Here is a 20,355-nt window from a genome sequence, read left to right on the forward strand (position 1 = left end):
CCGTTTCCTCTGCTTTTTGCGTTTACTTACCGTATTTGTGGTGCTTTGTACTGAATTCTAGCCTGAAGCCTTTCCTTCGCTGCTGAAATGCTTTGGTTATTGTTGACATTTCTGTTCAGCAGCGCTTTCTCACGACACCACTCGACATGCCGATCGTACGCTTTCATGCCGAAGCATCGTTCGCAGTATGGGCATGGTTCGTTCTGTTGCGACATGCTGCGTTTTAATACCGGCTTTGGCGTACTTGCAGCACTCGGCATCGACGTGGACATTGTGGTAGCGTTGAATTCTTTGCGTTCGAATGTAGGGGTTTTGCTGAGGCTTAATTTACGCACGGGTATTGCCTGAAAAGTATCAGCATAGTTAGTGTGATTTTGAAATAATTTATTTATAATTGTTATTTACATATATTCAATAGAAAATAGGCGAAACAAAAGCATCAACATGTTGCTTCAACAACGTAGTTGTTTGATGAATGCGGTAAAGATTGAAATACACATTTAAAATTATAAAGATTTAACTCGATAGCTTTTTTACAAAGAAAGACGCACGTGCAAAATTAGCAAACAGATGAAATACACAACATGCAAATGAAAAATGGTAAAAAGTAAGATTTTTTAGCAACATTGTTAATAGAAAAGTATGAAAAACTATAAATGGGAATGTTTTGTTTTTTGTTGCTTTGCATCATTGAGCTACATACATTTCGGCACATACTTCACCGGCTTTCAAATTTTAAAACATATCAAAAGTTGATATTCCGTCCTTTGTTTTTAGATTTTTTTGTCTTTAGCTATGGCAACAAGAAGCATGGAAAACGCAAACACTCACCTCATTTGAGGAGCTTACCGTCTTGTGAGGGAGTCCAAAATTTTTCGGCAAGTAAGACGCAAGCTCGGTGCCTTCCCTTCGCTGACGGGAAGAATCGAACGGTTTCCGTTTCTTCGTCTGAACCCGCTCACAGATGCTGGTATGTTTGTGCAGCGATGCCGGTGCAAACTTCCTCAAGCATATGGGGCATGGTTGCAGTTCAAGGTTTGGTGGCGGCTCGTACGAGGGGTCGAACGTTTCGTAAGACTTGCACTGCTCAATGTAGACAGGCTCTTCCTTTTCGACCTCGGTGTACTGCTGTTTTTCGTTGAGATTATTATCTGCAAATGGTAGCAATGTTATAGAAAAACGTGTTATTCGCCGAGAGATGATTAAATGCAGCTTAAAAGACCGCATAACATTGCATAAAGAACAAGGTAAGCTGTATCCACTATCCCGATTATTCCGATCTGATAGCGCGTCCGAACTATCCGAACGATCGGCTGACAGCGCCGGCTGCTGATCGTCAAATTCCCTTTTATTTTCTCTAGAGTATTATGTTACTTCCTATTAAATCCACGTGAACTACATTCAGCGCTGTTGGTAGAATTATTAATCATATCAACCAACCACGACTAGCGCAAATGATTAAAACATCACTCAACCGTGTCCGAACGTGGTCTCGGTCTGCCTGTCCATCTGGTTACAGCAAGTGAGCACAAAGGGACGTAGGCTATTTGATATCGTGTAGCTTCAATCAAAGACAAGAAACTGCCATCTGATGCCGGTTGTGTAGGGAGACACAACCGCCCCTGTGGGAGACACCAAGTAAATATAGTAGTCCAGCACGAAAAACCGGTCGTTCGTAGCAACTTCGATTTGAGACAGATCAAACTACTACCCAGCTTCGTTTTGTTGTTGATGCTTTAATTACTTAAGCCATTCACGTCCAGAAATGATCTCCCTGAAAGTTACTGATTATGATTAATTGTTTTAGTTTTTTCCCTGTTTCTGTTTCTAAAAATATCCTCACAATCGTAACCGATTCATGGTAGAGGTATGATGACATAATTTAATCAGTATTTTCCGTTACGTATAGATAAGCAAGCAGATTTACGCCAATCATGCGGGGCGTTCTCACCGGGCGTAATATCCGGATTAACGAATATATGTCACCCCACCAGAGATAAGGGTGATTTCTTACTGGTTATCGCGATGCTCTATATAATGCAATATTTTTATGTTTTTATAGCAATCGGAGCACTGTTCTCTAAGTTATGGTAAATGTAGTCAGGTCGATATGTTAGATATAAAACCACATTTTAAACCTTAAATTCATGCCCTAATTTCACGACATTAATTCACTGCTCCTATTGGTACCACCATCAACCTCCAATTAGGACCATTAAATTTATAGCACCATTTCAACTCACATGTATGATAAACTATCATGATTACCTTTGGTTGGTTACTCTGCTATAAAACTATTTAGATTAAGGTCAGTAAACCTTACGATGAAAAATGCAAACCGTAAATTATTGCAGCAATTACTGTTCACCGGAAAGTTTAATATTTTCAATTTTAAATTTTCTTGTACTCTTGTATATTTTGGTAAAATAACAATGGTTGGGGATGCAGAAATAGGCCACTAATAAGTAAACCCCACTTGCAGAGTTTAGATCGCTACAATAAAAGCAATTGATTTGCATTCGTTAGAGACCCCATTTGATCAGACTGACCCGCTGCAATAAAACGTAACAGTGTGAGCGAACTAACTCATTTTCTCGACACGTGCTCACGACGCATCCAAAGCCAGTTATGGGTCACATGGCGAGGGTTCCGCTTAATTTATATTCCATGTGTACAATACTCTATTTTTTGCCGTTGTTCAAAAAGTGTGAAACACTTGTTCTTTAGTTTATCACACCGTCTTCGAACCAACCAACCTTGTTTCAGTGCGCCGATGATGAAGTTAAGGGATTATTATTGTTTACGCTTTCATCATCTTTCAACCCGCGATTCGTGTTAACATGAGCCGTTGTTTCGACGAGTATATTTACACGATGACATCACTCGGTGATCGTCGTTATCAACAGGAGAAAGAAGTTTAGTTTCATTTTTTTTTTGTAACAATTCTGAACTGCATATGTAATTTGTTCGACTGAATCGTATTTCTGAACTGCCATTTTAATTGGACTTACTCTACAAGGCGTGTTAATTGCGATGGAATATGTGACACATAATTTGTGCTCATCTTTCCATTATTTCGCTCGGGGCAAAGATCAAATGACTATAGCAAATATTGCACCCCACTTAGTAGCTTGAACCACAGAACCAGACTGTATTAGTTAATCCCTTTTACGTTTGTGGCGTTGGTGTCACTTCGCATATAGTCAAGGCATCACGCTGTTTGATTCAAACAGACGGCTCACAACTCGCTCGCTTCGTACTATCGTTTGGAATGAAGTCATCAACGAACTAATGTAATTGTCTCGCGTCACACCATTCCGCAGTATACCGGCTGCGTGACTTCGAAAGACTAAATGTTTAACAACTTCTGTATATACCCTCTGCCTGACTGGCCTCTTCTTTGGAGGTGGTATCCAGCATTCGTACAAACCTAATTCACTCCTATTAACCATGGATCGAACTTCTAGCCACTTCTAAACCGATCGCATTACTCAAAGGCGCAGCAACACGGCGTAAACATGGAATATTGTTCTACAAAAAGGGAGTTCACCAAGATGAAAGAAGACGTCACTCATCACTTCACATCACATCGACACAACGTTAGATTGTTTCCATACTGTTGACTTCAGGCTCATATTAACCAGAAGAATTGCAACACTCAACCCAGCAATCCAGCTCGCGAGCTGCTATGCTTTGATACCCGACTTGAGCTGGACATACACTCAACTGAATTCGACATGCCACTGCCGAAAACTAGTTTAACATTGGTGGTGCACGCTAACAATGCTACAGGTTTCGCTGCCATTCGACGTTCTCCTGTTATCGTTCAGAGATCGATATTTGTCATCTCTTTCCTTTTGGTGTGCAGCAGTAGAAGGGGCAGCATAAATCCGTAATCATGTGTTGCTATCTCTGTTGCAATTAAGGAGTAAAGGAGATACCAGTAGCTGGTTATGTTGTTTAATGCTACAAAAATGGTGCACATGGCGTTCAATCATAAAAGGATATCCTACGTGATCCTCGTCGATTGGGGGAACTTTTTTTGTGTTGCCGACGACAGAGCTGCTTGCAGATGCTAAGTTGCATTATGGTTACGACAACTTTACAGCCCTTTGGCTGTTTGACAAGTAAACCGGTTTCGTCTGCCGAATGTAATGATGGCGCGAAAAACCAATTCTCAAGTATTAACAGAGAAACGTTACACATTCTGAGCAGCGGGAGAGCCATCTAACTTATAAAGTAAGTTCATTCATTACGTCAGCGTAACAGCTATCAAATTAACTTAAAGCTTGTTTATTATCGATTTAGCTATCAATTCTGCAAGGTAAGCGCTACAAGTGGTCTATCTCTATAACGAGTTTTTTTACATCACGATCAGCACGACCGCATAGGATTGATCAAAACACTCAGGGTAGCGCTCGGGACAAATGTGAAACGATAACAACTTAGGCGAGGGTAAATGCCACTTGCGATACGGGTTAACTTGTTTGGGTTCCCAAACTCAAATGGAAATGGAATCGAAAGAACTTATTAATTGATCCCTAAACAACTCTAATAAAACTCCGCACCCAAGGAATGTTTCGATAGAATAATAAATGCTGATGAAGTTTAATCGCCAAACGGATTAAATGCTGCAAGTCCCCAAGAAAAACAAAATAACAATCACCCCGTCGCATCTCATTATAGGTCGCCTTATCCGAAAACAAACCGGTTAAACGCTGATGAAACGATCATTTAAGATGCCCATGTTGTGGTTTTAAAAATTCATGAATATCTGATATGAACCGTCTGGCGAAAAACAACATTCAAGCGAGTTTGTTGCCGCCGTACCGGGCGAACCAACAATCCATCCCAGCACCTGCTGCGAGTGGTGCAAAATCACAGCCGAAACCTGCCCGCTGTCATTATTGTTCGTCCTTATCAAAGCATTTTCTTTACATAATATTTCATGATTAAGTTGCCAGCGATCTTTTACGATTCGCAGTTTGTTGTGAAACATTTCTTCCTTCTTCGTGCCTTCCAATTCACCACAGAATGGAAACCTGTAGCAAGGATAACCTTGAGGTTGCCCTGGTTCAATGGTCGTACTGATATGCAGGACGTTGGGATCTTTTTGCCGGCTGAGTCTGTTTCGCGACGTACCAAAACACCGTGCCATATGGCCTCCGCATCATAGCGTAGCCATGTTTAGAGGAGGCTCAAATGACGGTTTTTTTATCACTCCAGGAGTCCACGAGCGAGCAAATTTTGAATCGGACACCATGTTGAATTTTATTTCCTCATGCACCCTTTACTGGGTGTCTGCGGGGTGCCACAAAACACACATTTGGCGTCCGTCTCGTACTTATTCGTGCGCTTACACTACAGTGGATTGATTTATCTTTATACAATTTTTTCCTGACCCATTTCCTTCATCAATCTTTTCTCTACGTCTTGTACGGGTCTGCACACTTACAGCTGGCTCGTGAGGTTTTTCACCTTGGCAAATAGTGAGTGATTTGTTAAAAAGGAAACTACATTCACGAGCACAAACAACAACAAAAAAAACAACCCCATACACCATATGCGCGCCTCGTCGGTGTCCATCGATAGCGCAAACACTGACGCCAACGACGGCGTGGCGGTAAGATTAAAGTATGCGCAAGACTGCGGGTCTATAAAGGGTCGCATTGTAGTCACTTGCCGTGGGGTAGGTAATTTTATAAGATTTTTTTATGGACAATTCCCTTACGGGTATGTTTTACTTTGCTGTTAACGAGTTGTGGTGGATGAAAAAGCTCAGTGAACAAATTTACAATTTGGCGCTAAAGTTTTCAAGAACTGTGGATAGGTGTTGACGCCGGTTAGTTGTTGCTGCAGGCATTTACTGAGATTGTCATTTTTTACGGACCTTATTGCAGATTTTAACCCTCAGACATCTTTACTTTAACAGAATTAAATTTTTATTGAACTATAAATCGTTATGACCCATGCAACTGAAACGCACAACATTTGCGAAGGCAAAGAATTTGAATAGCCACATATATTAACATCGGTCAAGTTATTTTGTGTTTCTAATTACGAAGCCACCCCTTAATTAAGCCCAGTGGCGATTATCGAATGATTGATGAATTTTAAAACCGATAGAGCGAGCTTTCTCCAAGCATAATGGCCAGTTACTTTCTGGCACCGCTGGACCACACCACCGTATGTGGTGGTTACCATACGTGGCCATTATTTTTTTCAATTTACTCCTTCAGCGGTGCAATTTCTTGTGGATTGTGGATTTCTTGTGCGGCACCGGCTCCGAACACTTCCCGTTTCCCCTTACGGGACATACCTGATTTACACGGCCTTAGTGATGCCCGTTTGCCGGCAGTTAGGATCTCGTAGTCGGTAAGATTCTTCTTTTCGGCTCCATCTGTGTCGACCGTAGCCACCGCTGTACCGTGTCCACCGGGCGCTTCCAGCTGATTAGTAGCTAATTTCAGTCGACTTTTCGAAGCACTTCGTTTTAAGCTCAAACTTTTAAATGCACTGGATAACTTGGACCGACGCATCGGTATGCCACACATCTCAACACCGATGGAATCGCGATGGTTCGTGGAGCTGGCCAGATCCAGTGCATTCGGATCGTGTGCATCCGAGCGAACGCGCATACGCACAGGCTCAGGCATTTCGCCAAAACTGCTGCCATACTGCTCGTACTGGGCCACAAGGTTAAGCCCGTTTGCGGTGGATTTGGACGATCCTGGAACTGGTGCCTTCTCCTCCAATCCAGAGGAGCACGAGCGGTTGGAGAGATTTTTCGAAGATTTCGATTTACTTTTGAACAGTTTGTTCCACATTTTGGCAACAAAAATGTAGCACTTTTCACAACTTCACTCAGCAAGACAACAAGATACGGGGAAAAGTTACTGAACACACTCACTCACTCGCACTTTTTTCGTAGGAAGCCTTTAAACAAAATAAAATGGAAAAATCTCATTAATCTCCGTGAGACCTTCGATGCTAACTACGGTGTCCACAAACAAGAGACCAATTTCACTTTCTTCTGGATGTTTGTACCTCTTTCTTGTCACTATTCTCATCAACCTTTACTGGAAGTTTAGAGTGTCTTTTCGCCACTCAACGCCTTTACTTTCAAGTAATTGAACAGATGATTCGGCATTGCTCTACACTATTCAACGCGCCCAATTAAAGGTCCAGAACTCAGGAAACGTTCGCCCATCGCCTTCGAGACACATACACACACACACACACACACTTATAACCATACGCCTGTCACCTATAAGTCGATAATTGACTGCTTCTATTTACAAAACTTTGAAGGTTCCCGTTCCGTGGCGTTACTTCCATTTTACATTGCTCGCTTCCACCACCGCCGCCAAAGTTCAACGAAACCGATAGTTTTCCCTTTACTTTCGGCTCATTTTACCCTTCATTTTTTGCTGTTGTTTTATTTCGGAAGCGGATAGAAATTCCCCCTCACTGCCTCACGGTGGTGGCTGGCTGGATGGCGGCCACAGTCCTCACCCTCACTCTATTCGGTCTACCTAAACCTAAACAGCGAGCCACCGTCCGAAACGCCGTAGCACTTTTTCGATCAATTTCCTTATGGGTTTTTGCGGTGTGGTGTAGGCTAATAGATATTTTCGTTTCCGTTCGCGAGTCCATTAGCCGGGCAAAAGATGTTAGAAAGCATTGAAATTGTCATGCTTTTTCCATGTGTATTTGGAAGAATGGAATTTCATTAAGGATACGTATAAAAATATTTTTAACTTTGTGTATTTTTTGGTCAGTGGGGTGCTATATTACACACGTAAGATGAGTTCCAGAGTTCGTATTAATACCTGCGATTTACCATCCTGTAAATCAACGCTCACTGTCCGTTGGGATAGTGTCGGTTTCGTTAAGCTTTAAAACAAAACCTAATGGATGGCCAAGGAATTTCGGAGCACCCTGCCATGAACGGCGAGTTGATGTATGAGAAACAATATCAGCAACTTCTCTCCAGCTTGAAAAACGCACAGCAATCAAATGTGCATGAGAATCAACTTAAGCTGACGATCATTCATCACTCAGATGTCATGAACCTGCGCTACGGCGGTTAACAGCGGCCTATCCACGAATGTATGCTTCCTCATATATTTACATCAAAACCACACACACACATGCACTCTAGAAACACACGTGGATGATCATTATGTGCGGGAAACATTGTTGTTGCACAAGTTAAGCCTGCTCTTTGATGAGCGGCTTTTGGGAAACTTAATCTCCCGGATGCTATTCCTATGTAAATGCCACGTTTCACTCTACCGTTCTCACACAGTTAAATAACTCGCCCGGAGAAATTTGATTCCTTTCTGCAACCATCATTCACCCAGCAGCACACCTTCAATTACCGTACGTCAAAGTGCCAACCCATTTGCCACCTTTACACTGATTACATCGAGGCACTCGGCCTTCCGAAACACCCTCCTGGTGGTTCAAGTGACATTCAACAAATCAAGAGAGTGACTAGCGTGCACTATCTTAATGCACTTTCCATCCAGCACTTGCTAAGCCGCACACTACTCACGACAACAAACTGAATAGATCGGACACATTTCACTATCATCGCCTTGCAACTCGCCGTTGTAACTACTTCCTCACAGACACTTTACTCGGTGGCCCCGAGTGAACGAAAATCACGGTCTATTGATCTTGCATCACGATCACCCCAGCTCACAGGCACTTTAATCACGAGAAACATACAAACGTTTGCGTGCGACACCGGCTCATCAAAGCCATAAGTGTAGCGCAGCAGACCCCGCACAGCTGTTACTTTTACGTTTGCTGGATGCTCCTGTTTCTATCGCTGATCTTGATGCCGTAGAAGTCGCGATGCTACTAAATTCGTCGGGTGGGTACCGAGACAACTCATCTTGCCCGCGCTCTCCGGCCGTGCTCACATTGCGTACGTCGAGACCGAAAAAAAGGGCGCTCTCTTTGGCGGTATCGCTTGGGAACTCGGCGCTCGGCGTGGGGAGATTGCAGACATGGTCGGCTTGGGAATCTCTCCCGGCGAGCAAGCCGGCAAAGTACACCGTTTCTCGGGGGCATAGGGCTTCCACGATCGTCTTCGGAGACGATGCTAACGGTGGTTCAAGAAGTTGGGCAAAGTGAGTATCTGTCTGTGCGTTTTTTGTATCATTCCGTTAAAGTTTTCCGTTAATGAACAACACAACACAAGTGATTGAGAAGTGTGTTAGGATCTATCAATGGGTTAGGCTACTTTTTACATATGGTTAAAGGTAAATGTATTCTTAAGCAATTTATGCACACATCAGCGAAGTGTTTAGCAGAATCAGTCACTAATTGTGCAAGTACTCTGGATTCATGCTCACGATCCGTAGCGTGTGTGAAAGATGGCTACCGCAATTTGCAAACATGTTCGATGAGAAATACTGGCACCCGATGTTCTCGTTGCTCGTTAATGCAAGAAACATGAGAATATGTGATGAGATTAGGAACCGCTTCACAGGCGTCTGAAAACTGACGCTCCGCTTCGTACGATCATCATCTTCACACAACTCCGGCCTGCATCGCTATACGGTTGAGTGATGTAAATAAAACACTCGCGCAACATCCCCATTCTTCCCAAACCCTCGTTGTCTTCTGTTTGAGTTTCGCTGTCCTCTCAGCTGAAATCGTTATGGGTACGTGTAGGCGCGATGCCATTTCGAGACACCCTCAGCCGCGCTGTTGTCAGAATATGCGCTCAAGATGCGAATAAATGTGGATGTTCAAACTTTCAAGTTGCCGTTTCAAGAACGGTTTCTACGTAGCGCGATCCGCTTAACTCCATTTTCCCAATACATATATAAGACATATGTCAACTGAGCATAGTTTGGTGCTGTATAAACAATTCAATAATGTTAAACAAATCAGATTACACCTCGTTACACGAGCAAGCCGGGAATCGACGACCATCCCGGACATAATCTAGGTTCTACCGCCCTCTCTCACCAAGCATCACCGACTGTGACTCGAAATGTCTTTGCATCATCACCATCGGACGGCGGTTCGGGTCGGGTTCTGGTGGAAATCGCAGAGCTCAGTGCTCCCGGTTGAAGATGTCGTTTTATTTTTATAACGCGTTTACTCACATTTCTTCTGGGTCCGCGCTACTTCACAGCATTCTCGGATGCAGTTCTGTAAGCTGCGCTTCGTTTGTTTATGTTGTGTTTTGATTTTCGTGTCTCTTCTTAATTTTGCCCGTTCTGCCCGCGCATTGGAACGAGAAAAAAACGGGCAAAACAAGAAATTCTAGAACTCGTATTTTCTCGGACACAATGCCATACTTTCCGTAGGCTCTCCCACACACATGACTTTCAGGAAAGAGGCAATAGGATGCAGATCGCGTAGTTGCCACCGTTTTGCCAGCTTACCAGCGCTTAAAGTATCGCGCGAGGGAAGCATTCGAGAGTAGTGGCAGAAATAGAACAACGGTGTTGTCAGTGCAATAATATTGGATTTGTGAAGGCGTCCTTTCGTCTATACTAATGGGTAAGTCGCGTAAACGTAAACGAACACCGTTGTGTCGTATGCACTATTAGGCTTCTTTCTTTCTTTCTCTCTCTCTAGATAATGGTCGTATAGTCATAGTACAAGAAATAAAATCGTTTTCAGCACACGCTTCAATGATTCGCTGTAGATTGGTTTCCCTGCGACACCAAGAAACGTTTGTGGTAAAATACAAATGGGCCACTCTATTACTCCACATTCAATGCTAGGTGGTAGCCGACCAGTGTCCGGAAAGCGGAACACATAACTTATAGATTGCAAATCTTTACGGATCCGATATGGGGAGATCGCCGCGCGGGATGCCGCAAAAGTGGACGGACCATTCATCGGTATGTGCCATAAAAGACGTCTGTGCATTAGCGAAGGTCTGTTGCACAATTTGTGTGCCTCGCCGTATTTTGCATAACTTGTGGAAGATGGATGGCTGGAACGGGACGACTCCATGTCTAACGCCCGCTACTACTCCATGTCCAGGGAGTAGCAACATGTGCAGTGAAAAAAGGCTTGGCCTTGCAAATGACGCACTAATGCTTTAAGCAGCTTTTCAATCATGCCTTGATGTACGAAGCTGAAGGCAAAACAATACCAATGTGTATGGGCTCTTATCAAGTGTGGTAAGAAGTTTTGCAATCAAGCACCACCAGGTTTAAACGAGTTGTTCTTCCCTGCCAAATGCTCCTCCAGCGGCATTTGAACCCATTTCGGTACAGAATCGTTTACTTTCGCGCTGTAGCGAATACGAATAGTTGGTAAGTTGTTTGTTCTATTTATGTACAAAGTAACACAACGTCTTGTGGGTAACACAACACTACGTCCCCGGGCGGCTCGTCGATCGAGGCGCCGGCGGTGCAGGTCTTCACATGGAAGGCCGGGTTCAAATCCTCAACTACGTGGTATTAATCCAACTACGTGATAAAGTCTTGAAGGCATCACCCTAGAACTGAAGTTCGTTAGGTCAAGGCGAAGAAGAAGAACGGCTTACGATCTGATTTTGAAACAAATTAAGCACATTCTTACATTCAGTTCTAATAAACAACCCGGTAAAGTTGAATAATTTATGTACGAATTAGTTCTAGAGTAAGCTTCAATTTCATGGAGCATCTCTTCAGCATGCTGCCCTAATCCTGTATAAATTAAATCTTCTTTCACTTTTTCGTTCGTTCTACTGCTTACCAAACAAACGAATGATGTATCACACAACCGAATACAAATCATCATCCTTCCAAGAACATATGTTCTTCCGTTCGTACCAAATTAATTTGCATTGAAGCACGCGTACAACACGCTGGGCGGATGTTTGATGCAGAGTGCAGGTTATTCCTCACAGTTTGTTTTCCCTGCTTGTCACTTGTACCGGGGGCGCAGTATGCTAACGGTGTGGTAATGTCGACATTACTCCGAACAGTCCCCGACACTCTCCACCTTTCCTAACAAGACTTCACAGCTCATCGTGGAAATCGCCGGAGTTTTTTTTGCTTCTGTTGCTTCTATTGCTAAGAAAACAACGGAAGCGAGAACTAACTCAAGATCGCAGGGGGCGCTGTGACCTCTCAGTCTAGCGGATGGCATGTAACGCAATTATCGGCATTTAGTAGCGATCCATGCATTTTCATGCAACAAAACCGTGTCTCCAAGACGAGCAACCTCGTTACAAAATATGCTACAATAGAAAGCCTCTCCGTGCCTCCGGGTGATAAACAATCTGCTTAATGGCTAGTGCTGCAGCAGCAGGTTCAAGAGTTCACCGGAGAACGCCATTCGCAAATATTTACAAAACCTATGTGCCAGTCAAGGCAACTGGCTGAAGTGAGTTCCGCTGGTGGGGAAAGAAAAAAGAAGAATTGCTTCTCACGAACGACGAGGCTACGGTAACCTCCAGTTGCCTCGCGTGGACGACGATGATCGGTTACGGCACGATGGAAGTAGCGAAAGTTTACCAAAACCCTTGACGCTTTCGTTTGCGGTCCGAAAAACCATTTCCCACCCATTTTACCACCAGCTCGCTGCTCCAGTCGCGACGCCCGGATCTGATTTGATGTGAACGATTGATAGCCTCTCGGCTGCAACGCGCCTAATGATAGCGTAAGGGTGACGCGGCGACGGTGGCCACGGCGCCTCAGGTTGAAGGCCCCATTTTTCTCACTTTCTTACACTCTTCCCACTTTTCTATTCACGGGTGCGTGTGTTCGGTGTGCGCGGGTGAGAAAAATCGTTCGCCAATTTGCAGCCCCAGTGACTATGCAAATACTAACTAGCAGTACCCGGCTGAAGAGTGTTAAGAGAAAGGATGCACTGGAAACAATACAGGAAGCAGCGGCTCACACGGTCGTCCGCTTACCGGAAACGGTCGCCACATTACGAAATGGGGATCGCACGCACCAGTCGCACGTACAACACCATTGACCGTGCAAGAAGCTCACGTGCCAACCTTTACTGCTCGCTATACCGCGTTCCCTTTGCGAAGGCTATCAACTCACTGGACGAAACAGTTTGCGCTGGTCTCTTACTGCGGACGATGAGAAGACATCACAAGTCGTCTATAAATATCAAAACGGATTGAGACCTACTTTTTCCCACAAAACTTTACGTTTGTGCACACAATTTTAATCTAATTCAAGCTGCAAGTGATCGTAAAGGGATCGCTTGGTACTATTTATAATTCCTGAGTGCGTTTTCTATCTGCGAAACGTACGCGCACTATATTCTCGGTGGTCGCTTGCTTAGCCCTGTTGGCGCATATGTCGCTTTGCCAGATTTTATATGGTGTTTATGAGTCACGTGATGATTTCTGGTTTGTTTGTACGCTTCCGTGAGGAATAAACACATGGTTTTATAAGAACAAACTAATAAAACCCACATATCTCAAACTCCATGTTGAATTTCAAGATAGACCATTATTCTTATGCCTAGTGAATACTCTACCTGACCAACTGCCTTCGAAGCGATCTGCAAGAAGAATATAAAAAGAAGGAAATTAATATAGTAATCGTACTTGAGAGCTTGGAATTGATTGAATATCGAATGTTGTTCTGAAAATTGAGATCCGTTCAAAATTTGGCTTTATGCAGGGAAACAACGTGAATATACTTTTAACCATTTCTGAAGCGTAACGCAGGAATTAGGCCACTTAAAGATGTTCTATTGTAGAATGAAAAGAGTTCCAAACATCCTGCCCTCCAAATGACACATTTTGGACGGCATGCTAGCAATACATAAAATCAATTTCAACTATTCTGAACATCAGAAACTCTTTCGCTCGCTCAACTTCGCCGCAACCGAGCGGTACAGGCTGGCTGGACTAATTACGAGCATCAAACGGTTGCCTCCATTACGACGGGACCACTCTGCCCGACGCTCGCACGCAACCCCGTCTACGGGTAGTAGCAAACAGATCACAGAGACCGGAGTGTTCCGATATTTTTAGTCATCAGTCGTTGCAATCAGCGCGCGCTCGACATCCAGAGCGCATCGCATTTTGTAGGCCCGAGAAAGAACTAATTGGATTCCGGCAGACCTCGGGAGGTCTCTGGTGACAGTCGTCGTCAAACTCCCTAGAAAATGTCACTTTTTGTTTATGCTTTGCGCGTTGCGCAAGAGGAGGAGGACACTTTCTCCATCCTCGTCGCCGGGTGTAGACGCGGGTGCGCTTTTCCCAATGTTACCTCAGCGAACGGAAAGTGAAGGTGCACGCGGTTTCGCCGTCGTTTCACTTCAAATGCTGCTTCTTTATCGCGGACGCTACAGACAAGAGCGCACTCCGAAATAGAATTGCCTCCGGGGCAGCAGGCGGAGCATGCGAGTGCATCGAAAACGCAATCTTAGGACTCATTAACCGACTGTTACGAATCACCAAGCAGCGCCCGGATCGGATCGCGGGATGAAGCTCCAAACCGGCGATGACAATTCGATGCCGGTGATTGAGTAGGCGGAAATGATGCACACTTCAGCGGTACCCATTCGACCGGATGCTGCTGCTTGCTGAGGGCTCGGGACGCAGGGCACATACGCTCATTAACCGCCCACAAACATTATCGCGAGAATGGCGTGTCGAAGGCCACGAGACAGGTCGGTATGGAGAGAGAAAGATCACACCATAGTCCGCTGGTTTATGGTAACCTAGACGTTACATACAGGCCAAAGTAAAGACACTGCGCGACTCGAGACATTACTGGAACCGATGTACACCGGCCGTGTGCTTCATTTCAGTGAGCAAAAAGTGCAATTGCCGTGACATGCGATGCCGTGAATGTGCGCACAACCAGTGCTCGCTCCCATTATCTGCAATGGTAATGTTTTCAAAATTAAAATTATTGCTTCATAATTGAGTTCAACGGGTTTCAATGGCAAACGAGTAACCTTTTAAAATTAAACGCATAAACCTACTTCCGAGATATGTTTAACCTTACGCCAGCCTATGCACTTGCTGCTACTAGAGACTTTTAGTTGTTTGACCAATTACCTTACCAAAACAACTAAAATTCGTCTAAACAACACAAACACAAGCATTGCAACATTGGTAAGTTTTTAAATAAACAAACTTTCATTCGAAATCTTAATATATGCAATGTGACCACCAAAAACCAAAAAACCTGCAAGCGTAATGTGGAAGGAAAAGTCAATCTTTCTTCTTCAAAACTCCATCAATCATTCCGGTACGACCGGAAATACTTCTATGCGATGCGACGCTGCCTAGTAAGAAAAATAGAAAAACTCTGTTGGAGCTAAGGTGTTTCACATTATTTACGTTTTCCTATAGCTCAGTCAAGCGTTAATGTATCTCATTTGTTAGAGACTGACTCCATCGGAAGACTGTTTTACGATTAAATTTATTCTTCATAAAAAACTTTGGGAACGATTCTCAAGTTTTGATATTCTGTTCAATTACGATGATCAACTGGAAGCTGGATATTGCTTTTTGCTTTTTTAGCTCTCAAAACTCTACTCACTTAGTATCTTTCGCCAGTAACTAAGCCTACGAACGGAGATCACAGATCAGTGTGTGCGAAAATTATTAAAGGTCTTCTTCCTCCTTGGCACTACAACCTTGCAAGGTCTCGGTCTGTCATTTCTGGCTTTCTGTGACTTGGTTTTACCCGTAGCAAAGGAGTCAACCCTACGTCCGGGGAGGTGGTCTGGTCTGGATGGGATTTTAACTCCGGTCCTGCCGTGTGAAAACCGGAGCCGTTGTCGCCCAAATTTTTAAAGATACTACTATTAAATTGTTTCAGTATAGTAATTGCCCATTACTCTAGAATTTTGATTTCCCCATTTGATCGTAACCTAATTTTGCAATATTTGTGTTCAAACTTAACTCTGTTTGTTTCAATGTTTACTCGCTTGTTTACTTAAAAAAACGTGAATTTTCACGTGCTCTTTCTCTATCTGATTGAATGCTTCGCCGACTTAACCTTGACATTACGCGCCGTAAAACTTCCACTTCCAGCTGTCTGTCGGTTCATGCCGGTTAATGTGCAAGCATAATCCGAAACTGAGGCCCACCCAACACGGCAAGCTGTCACAAGGCGTTTACTGCGTCGTCTGTGAGCAGTTACCAAACGATCAAAAGCTCGCCGACACCGCACCTTTCAGCGTGCGAGAGCCTAATGCCCGGGAGGCTTTACTGTGCGTTGTCGGCGGCCAGCCTGTTCGTCCACCGGTCAACAACGTTTTGATCGACGTGACGAACTTGTTACTCGATCGCTCGATTAATGTAAGCACGTCAGCAGACGTATTTAAACTTCGATCAGCGGGCTAAACAAACGGCTAATAATTAGAACCATTAGCTGTGGTTGTCGTGTCGTATGAATTGTACAACACTAGAAGCTGGCAAGGCGCGAATTAGCGAATGGCAAACATGTATCGGCCGGCTGCGTGACGTTTGATCGTGCGATTAGATTAAAGACGATATGCATTTCTCGCCGTTTTCCAAATTCAATCAACTCAGCCAGCGCGTACTAGGTCACAATAAAATACAGCAAAAAAGGTGGTTCCTTACAACATCAGCTCTCCGCCACGAAAAAAACAGAGACGTATTTGTGTAGGTTGATGCCGAGGCATATTGTTTGGTATCGTCAGTTTAGCTTAGAAAATCAAAACAACTCAACCCCTTTGAAACTTTACGCCGATAGACCACGAGCTCGTTCCATTATACTTCCGGTAGGGTTTGAACACCGTGTCCAATCCAAGTGAGTCCGGCATTCGAGACCGGCACGAGCTAATCTTATAATTAAATTAATTTACTAAACCATAACTTCCGGTTGCTCGCACGCTCCATGTCGGTCAGTTGTTTTCGATGTCGGGGCGTTCGAAAATATCGGAAACTGCTGTCACTCCTAAATTTGCTGCCACGCACAAAATGTAGGCTAGTTGGACGGTTGGAAGCTTCCCGATGAACACTTTCAGCACCACCAACAGTAAACCGGTACAACCACTATCCGGTCGGTTGGTTGGTTGATTGGTGGTGGTAATGTGGTCACTTTTTTATACAAACCTCAAGTCACTGGCAAGAAGCGACTATTAATGCCAGAACCGGTCTTACCATAATCGGGAAATTGCGTAGGATCGATTATTACGCTTTCGGACTCAATATCGTTGCATCGATCATCGCTGCGTTTCTCTTGCGTTTGGGGTTGTCCGTGTGCGTGTGTGCTGGTTTGGGAAAGAGTTTTACATTTGTGGGATGCTGACAGCATTGCACACGGTTTCGGCAACAATCGGGACAGATTCTCCATTGTTGGAAAGATATATGTGAAGAGAAAGCCAATTTCGATTAAAATGTCAAAGTAACAACGACCGCAGAAGACAAGCGATCGGTTACGACAAAGAAAAGTTTTTTTTGCAGGCCATATTTGTGGTATTGATAAGCAAAATGTGCAGAAACTGAAGAAACAGCGCCACGTTCAACCATTTCCTAAGGCTTTTTTTAAAAGAACCTGAATTGCGTCGGTATTTCCGATAATTTTTCGATAATTCTAACCAACTCGTACATCCCATCTGTTACCATATTGCGACATTTAAATGAAAGGTGCACTGTAAAATCATTTACCATTCCAAGCCCTACGCTAAAAGATTCACTGGTACTAATTGAATTTGCCAACACATCACAGCCAATGACACCAACGTCGTAGAAACATTTATTGCTCTTGCACGTTTTCTTCGATATTTACAATTCAAGGCAAACGCCAATAGCTTCTAAGTACACTGAATTACTATTGACATCATGCATTCCTTCCACACAATGTTTGCATGAGGCTTCGTTCTTATTTTACGCTCGTCTGGTAAACTTTTTCCATAATACTTGACTCATTGTTGCGTAATACCAGTTACAAGATTTAAACGGTAAAGATTACGTTTAACAGCGTTTGTCAGCTATATTTAAACCGCAAATGAGAGCTAAATATATTTCAAGTTGTAATGAAAACTAAACTATAGTATACAGCCTCCCGATGCATTAAAGTTAGCCCCGCTCCTGTATTTAAGAAGCATATTAAAAAAAATTATTGACAATCCATGGTAAGTGACTCTTTGGCTATTAGCGGAGACCTTAGATATTTGCCTCAAGAAAAAAATATTGTGATATTCAGCTCTTACAGTTATTGTTTAATTTATTAATGTTTACTTAAAAATTCTGGTCAAGTCTAAAACTCTAACGAGAACAAATGCTCACGGAACAGATAATATTCAAAAATATGACACGCGTGTAGTTGGGCACGTAGCCGTCAGGTCAAACACAACATTGTGCTCACGACACATGGTAAGAAATGGGTCAAAGGTGTTCTTCTAAGTCGAGTAAAATCCTAGCTCGAATCGTTCTTGGCAGAATTTATAGGTTTTTCCCGGAGAGGAGAGCCGACGAGCCTATCCGATTATCCATAAGCCCCCCTGTGAAGGATCTGTGCATGTTAAATACACGCTACTGCAACGTAGATAGGCCAAGGAGTGCACAGTAACCACTATAATCGGCAGGAGCCCTTCCAGGAACGTAGAGCAAACCTCGTGAACTTACGCTGGACTTGCGCTAGAGTGCTCCAGCTGGTCATAGAAGCACGAACTTATAGTCAAGGAGAATGCCAAAGTCCCTGACACAGTGTTTACGTTCGATAACTGCATCGTTCCAACTGTAATAGGGTAGCTCTAGGGTAGCTAGAGTAGGGGACCGGCGATATGCGACGTGGGGATATCGTCCCCACTGATATTCAGCGAAGAGTGGGGTTCATTTTTCATTGCTTGGGTTCTATAAATTAGCTAGAACTATATTATTGGATGAGTTTCTAAAAAAATGACTATAGTCAGTTTGGATCTGAATTCTCTATGATCGAATATGAGCATGTCTTTGCTCATCGGTAAATATCGGTGATTATTTCGGCTCTTATTGGGTCCTAGCAATCAGCTGGAACTCCGTCTTGGCTACAGAATAATTGGATTACTTTCTCCAAAAAAAAATATACTATGGTCAGTTTGGACCTGGTGTCCCTTTCACTGACGACACGCATATCGCCATTGTTTAATCTGGTCCAAGATATGCTTGGCCACATAAACTCTTTTAGATACTCTGACTTTTTGAACTAAATTTCACGGTGGTAAAGCTACCATACGATTAACTCTTGAATTTATTCATCAGTTTATCCGATTTTTTTTCCGGAATCTGTGTCCTATTATAAGTTTTCGCCTTTCAACAAAAGTGAAAAAATTCTTAAAACACGATGCAGATATAACCGATCGTTAGGAAGTGCTTTGCTATTTCCAAATTCTCTGCTCAAGGATAATAACCATAATACAAACATCTTAATACAAACATTAAAACTGGTAGATGTTGTCTGTACATAGAAGACATGCACAAATGACGATAGGAAGAAGGGTGGATCACTGCAACAAAAGGTCATCGAATGAAAAATATCGAAAATAATGCTTTTTTTAATCATACGTTATCTTTTGGAAATGTGACCGTATACGCGTCTCGAATCGATAAGCGTTACAGTTTCTCTTCCCCATGGTCTTCATTTACATGTCCTTCGATACTTTGGGACTATCGATGGTAATGAATTTGCTTGTTCCGATACTGGTTTTTTGGCTCTCCGTAATGACGTCTATTGTATCCGATTGCTGTGTGTGTCAAAAAGAAAAAAAAAATCGCTGTCTTGCATCAGAGTATTGATCTTTCTGGAATATGAGACGACGCACTTGCTCCGTCCAATTTTGCATTGTTTAATTTTGAATTCATTAGCGCATGCTGTTTGAGATTCACTCTTCGATGTTGATGGGCAGCGGTTCTGAGAAGGACGTGAAATGAAACGAAGCCGTCTTGCCCAGAAGTGAAGTCAATGAATGATCGTGATTGTTGGACGTCGTGTGTGTCGCGCGTTCAAACCGGAACCATCCTATGGAAGACGATCACGCTGCAAACAGCAAAACCAAGTAGCAAAAATGCCGGACGCGAGCTCAATTTTCAACAGAATTACACTGTTGAAATATTCATTAGGCGCAAAAGTGAGCAACTACCGCTTAACCGTTAAACTGTTAAACCGGCAACAGGCAATCAGTGCGTTAATGCAGAGCAAATATTCCAGAAGTTTGAAGAACACCATTTCAGAAAGCTAGCCGTCATGCAATATTGTTGAAGTAAATTTCTTTAAAATATATTTAATTTAAAATTAAAAATCTAAATGTGCCATAAAACACGAAACACGATTCTTAGCTAACGGGCTGTCGAAACTAACAATTATATCGTTAGATGCTGCGGAGAAAAACAGCACAACAAAAGTGTGAACTGATGATGTCATTGGCGTGGTGGTAATTATTGATAATTAA

At 43.2% G+C, this 20,355-nt stretch overlaps 1 protein-coding gene across 22 annotated transcripts in view; it reads right to left on the minus strand.

Moving 5' to 3' along the window:
- LOC118507368 (putative uncharacterized protein DDB_G0277255) overlaps positions 1-20,355 on the minus strand; it is a 32,303-nt gene that overhangs the window by 6,835 nt on the left and 5,113 nt on the right. For 7 of the 22 annotated variants that reach the window (XM_036045797.1, XM_036045796.1, XM_036045799.1 and 4 more), the window contains 3 exons: positions 13,471-13,494; positions 832-1,151; positions 31-344 (listed from right to left, as the gene is read on the minus strand). In XM_036045797.1, coding sequence (XP_035901690.1) covers positions 31-344; positions 832-1,151; positions 13,471-13,494 — 658 coding nt within the window. Of the gene's footprint in view, positions 1-30; positions 345-831; positions 1,152-6,319; positions 6,937-8,374; positions 8,880-13,470; positions 13,495-20,355 lie in introns of those variants that run through there. The other 15 variants (XM_036045805.1, XM_036045804.1, XM_036045792.1 and 12 more) reach the window with 8 other exon arrangements.

This window comes from Anopheles stephensi, chromosome 2 (assembly GCF_013141755.1).
Source record: "Anopheles stephensi strain Indian chromosome 2, UCI_ANSTEP_V1.0, whole genome shotgun sequence".
NCBI classification, from domain to species: Eukaryota; Metazoa; Arthropoda; class Insecta; order Diptera; family Culicidae; genus Anopheles; species Anopheles stephensi.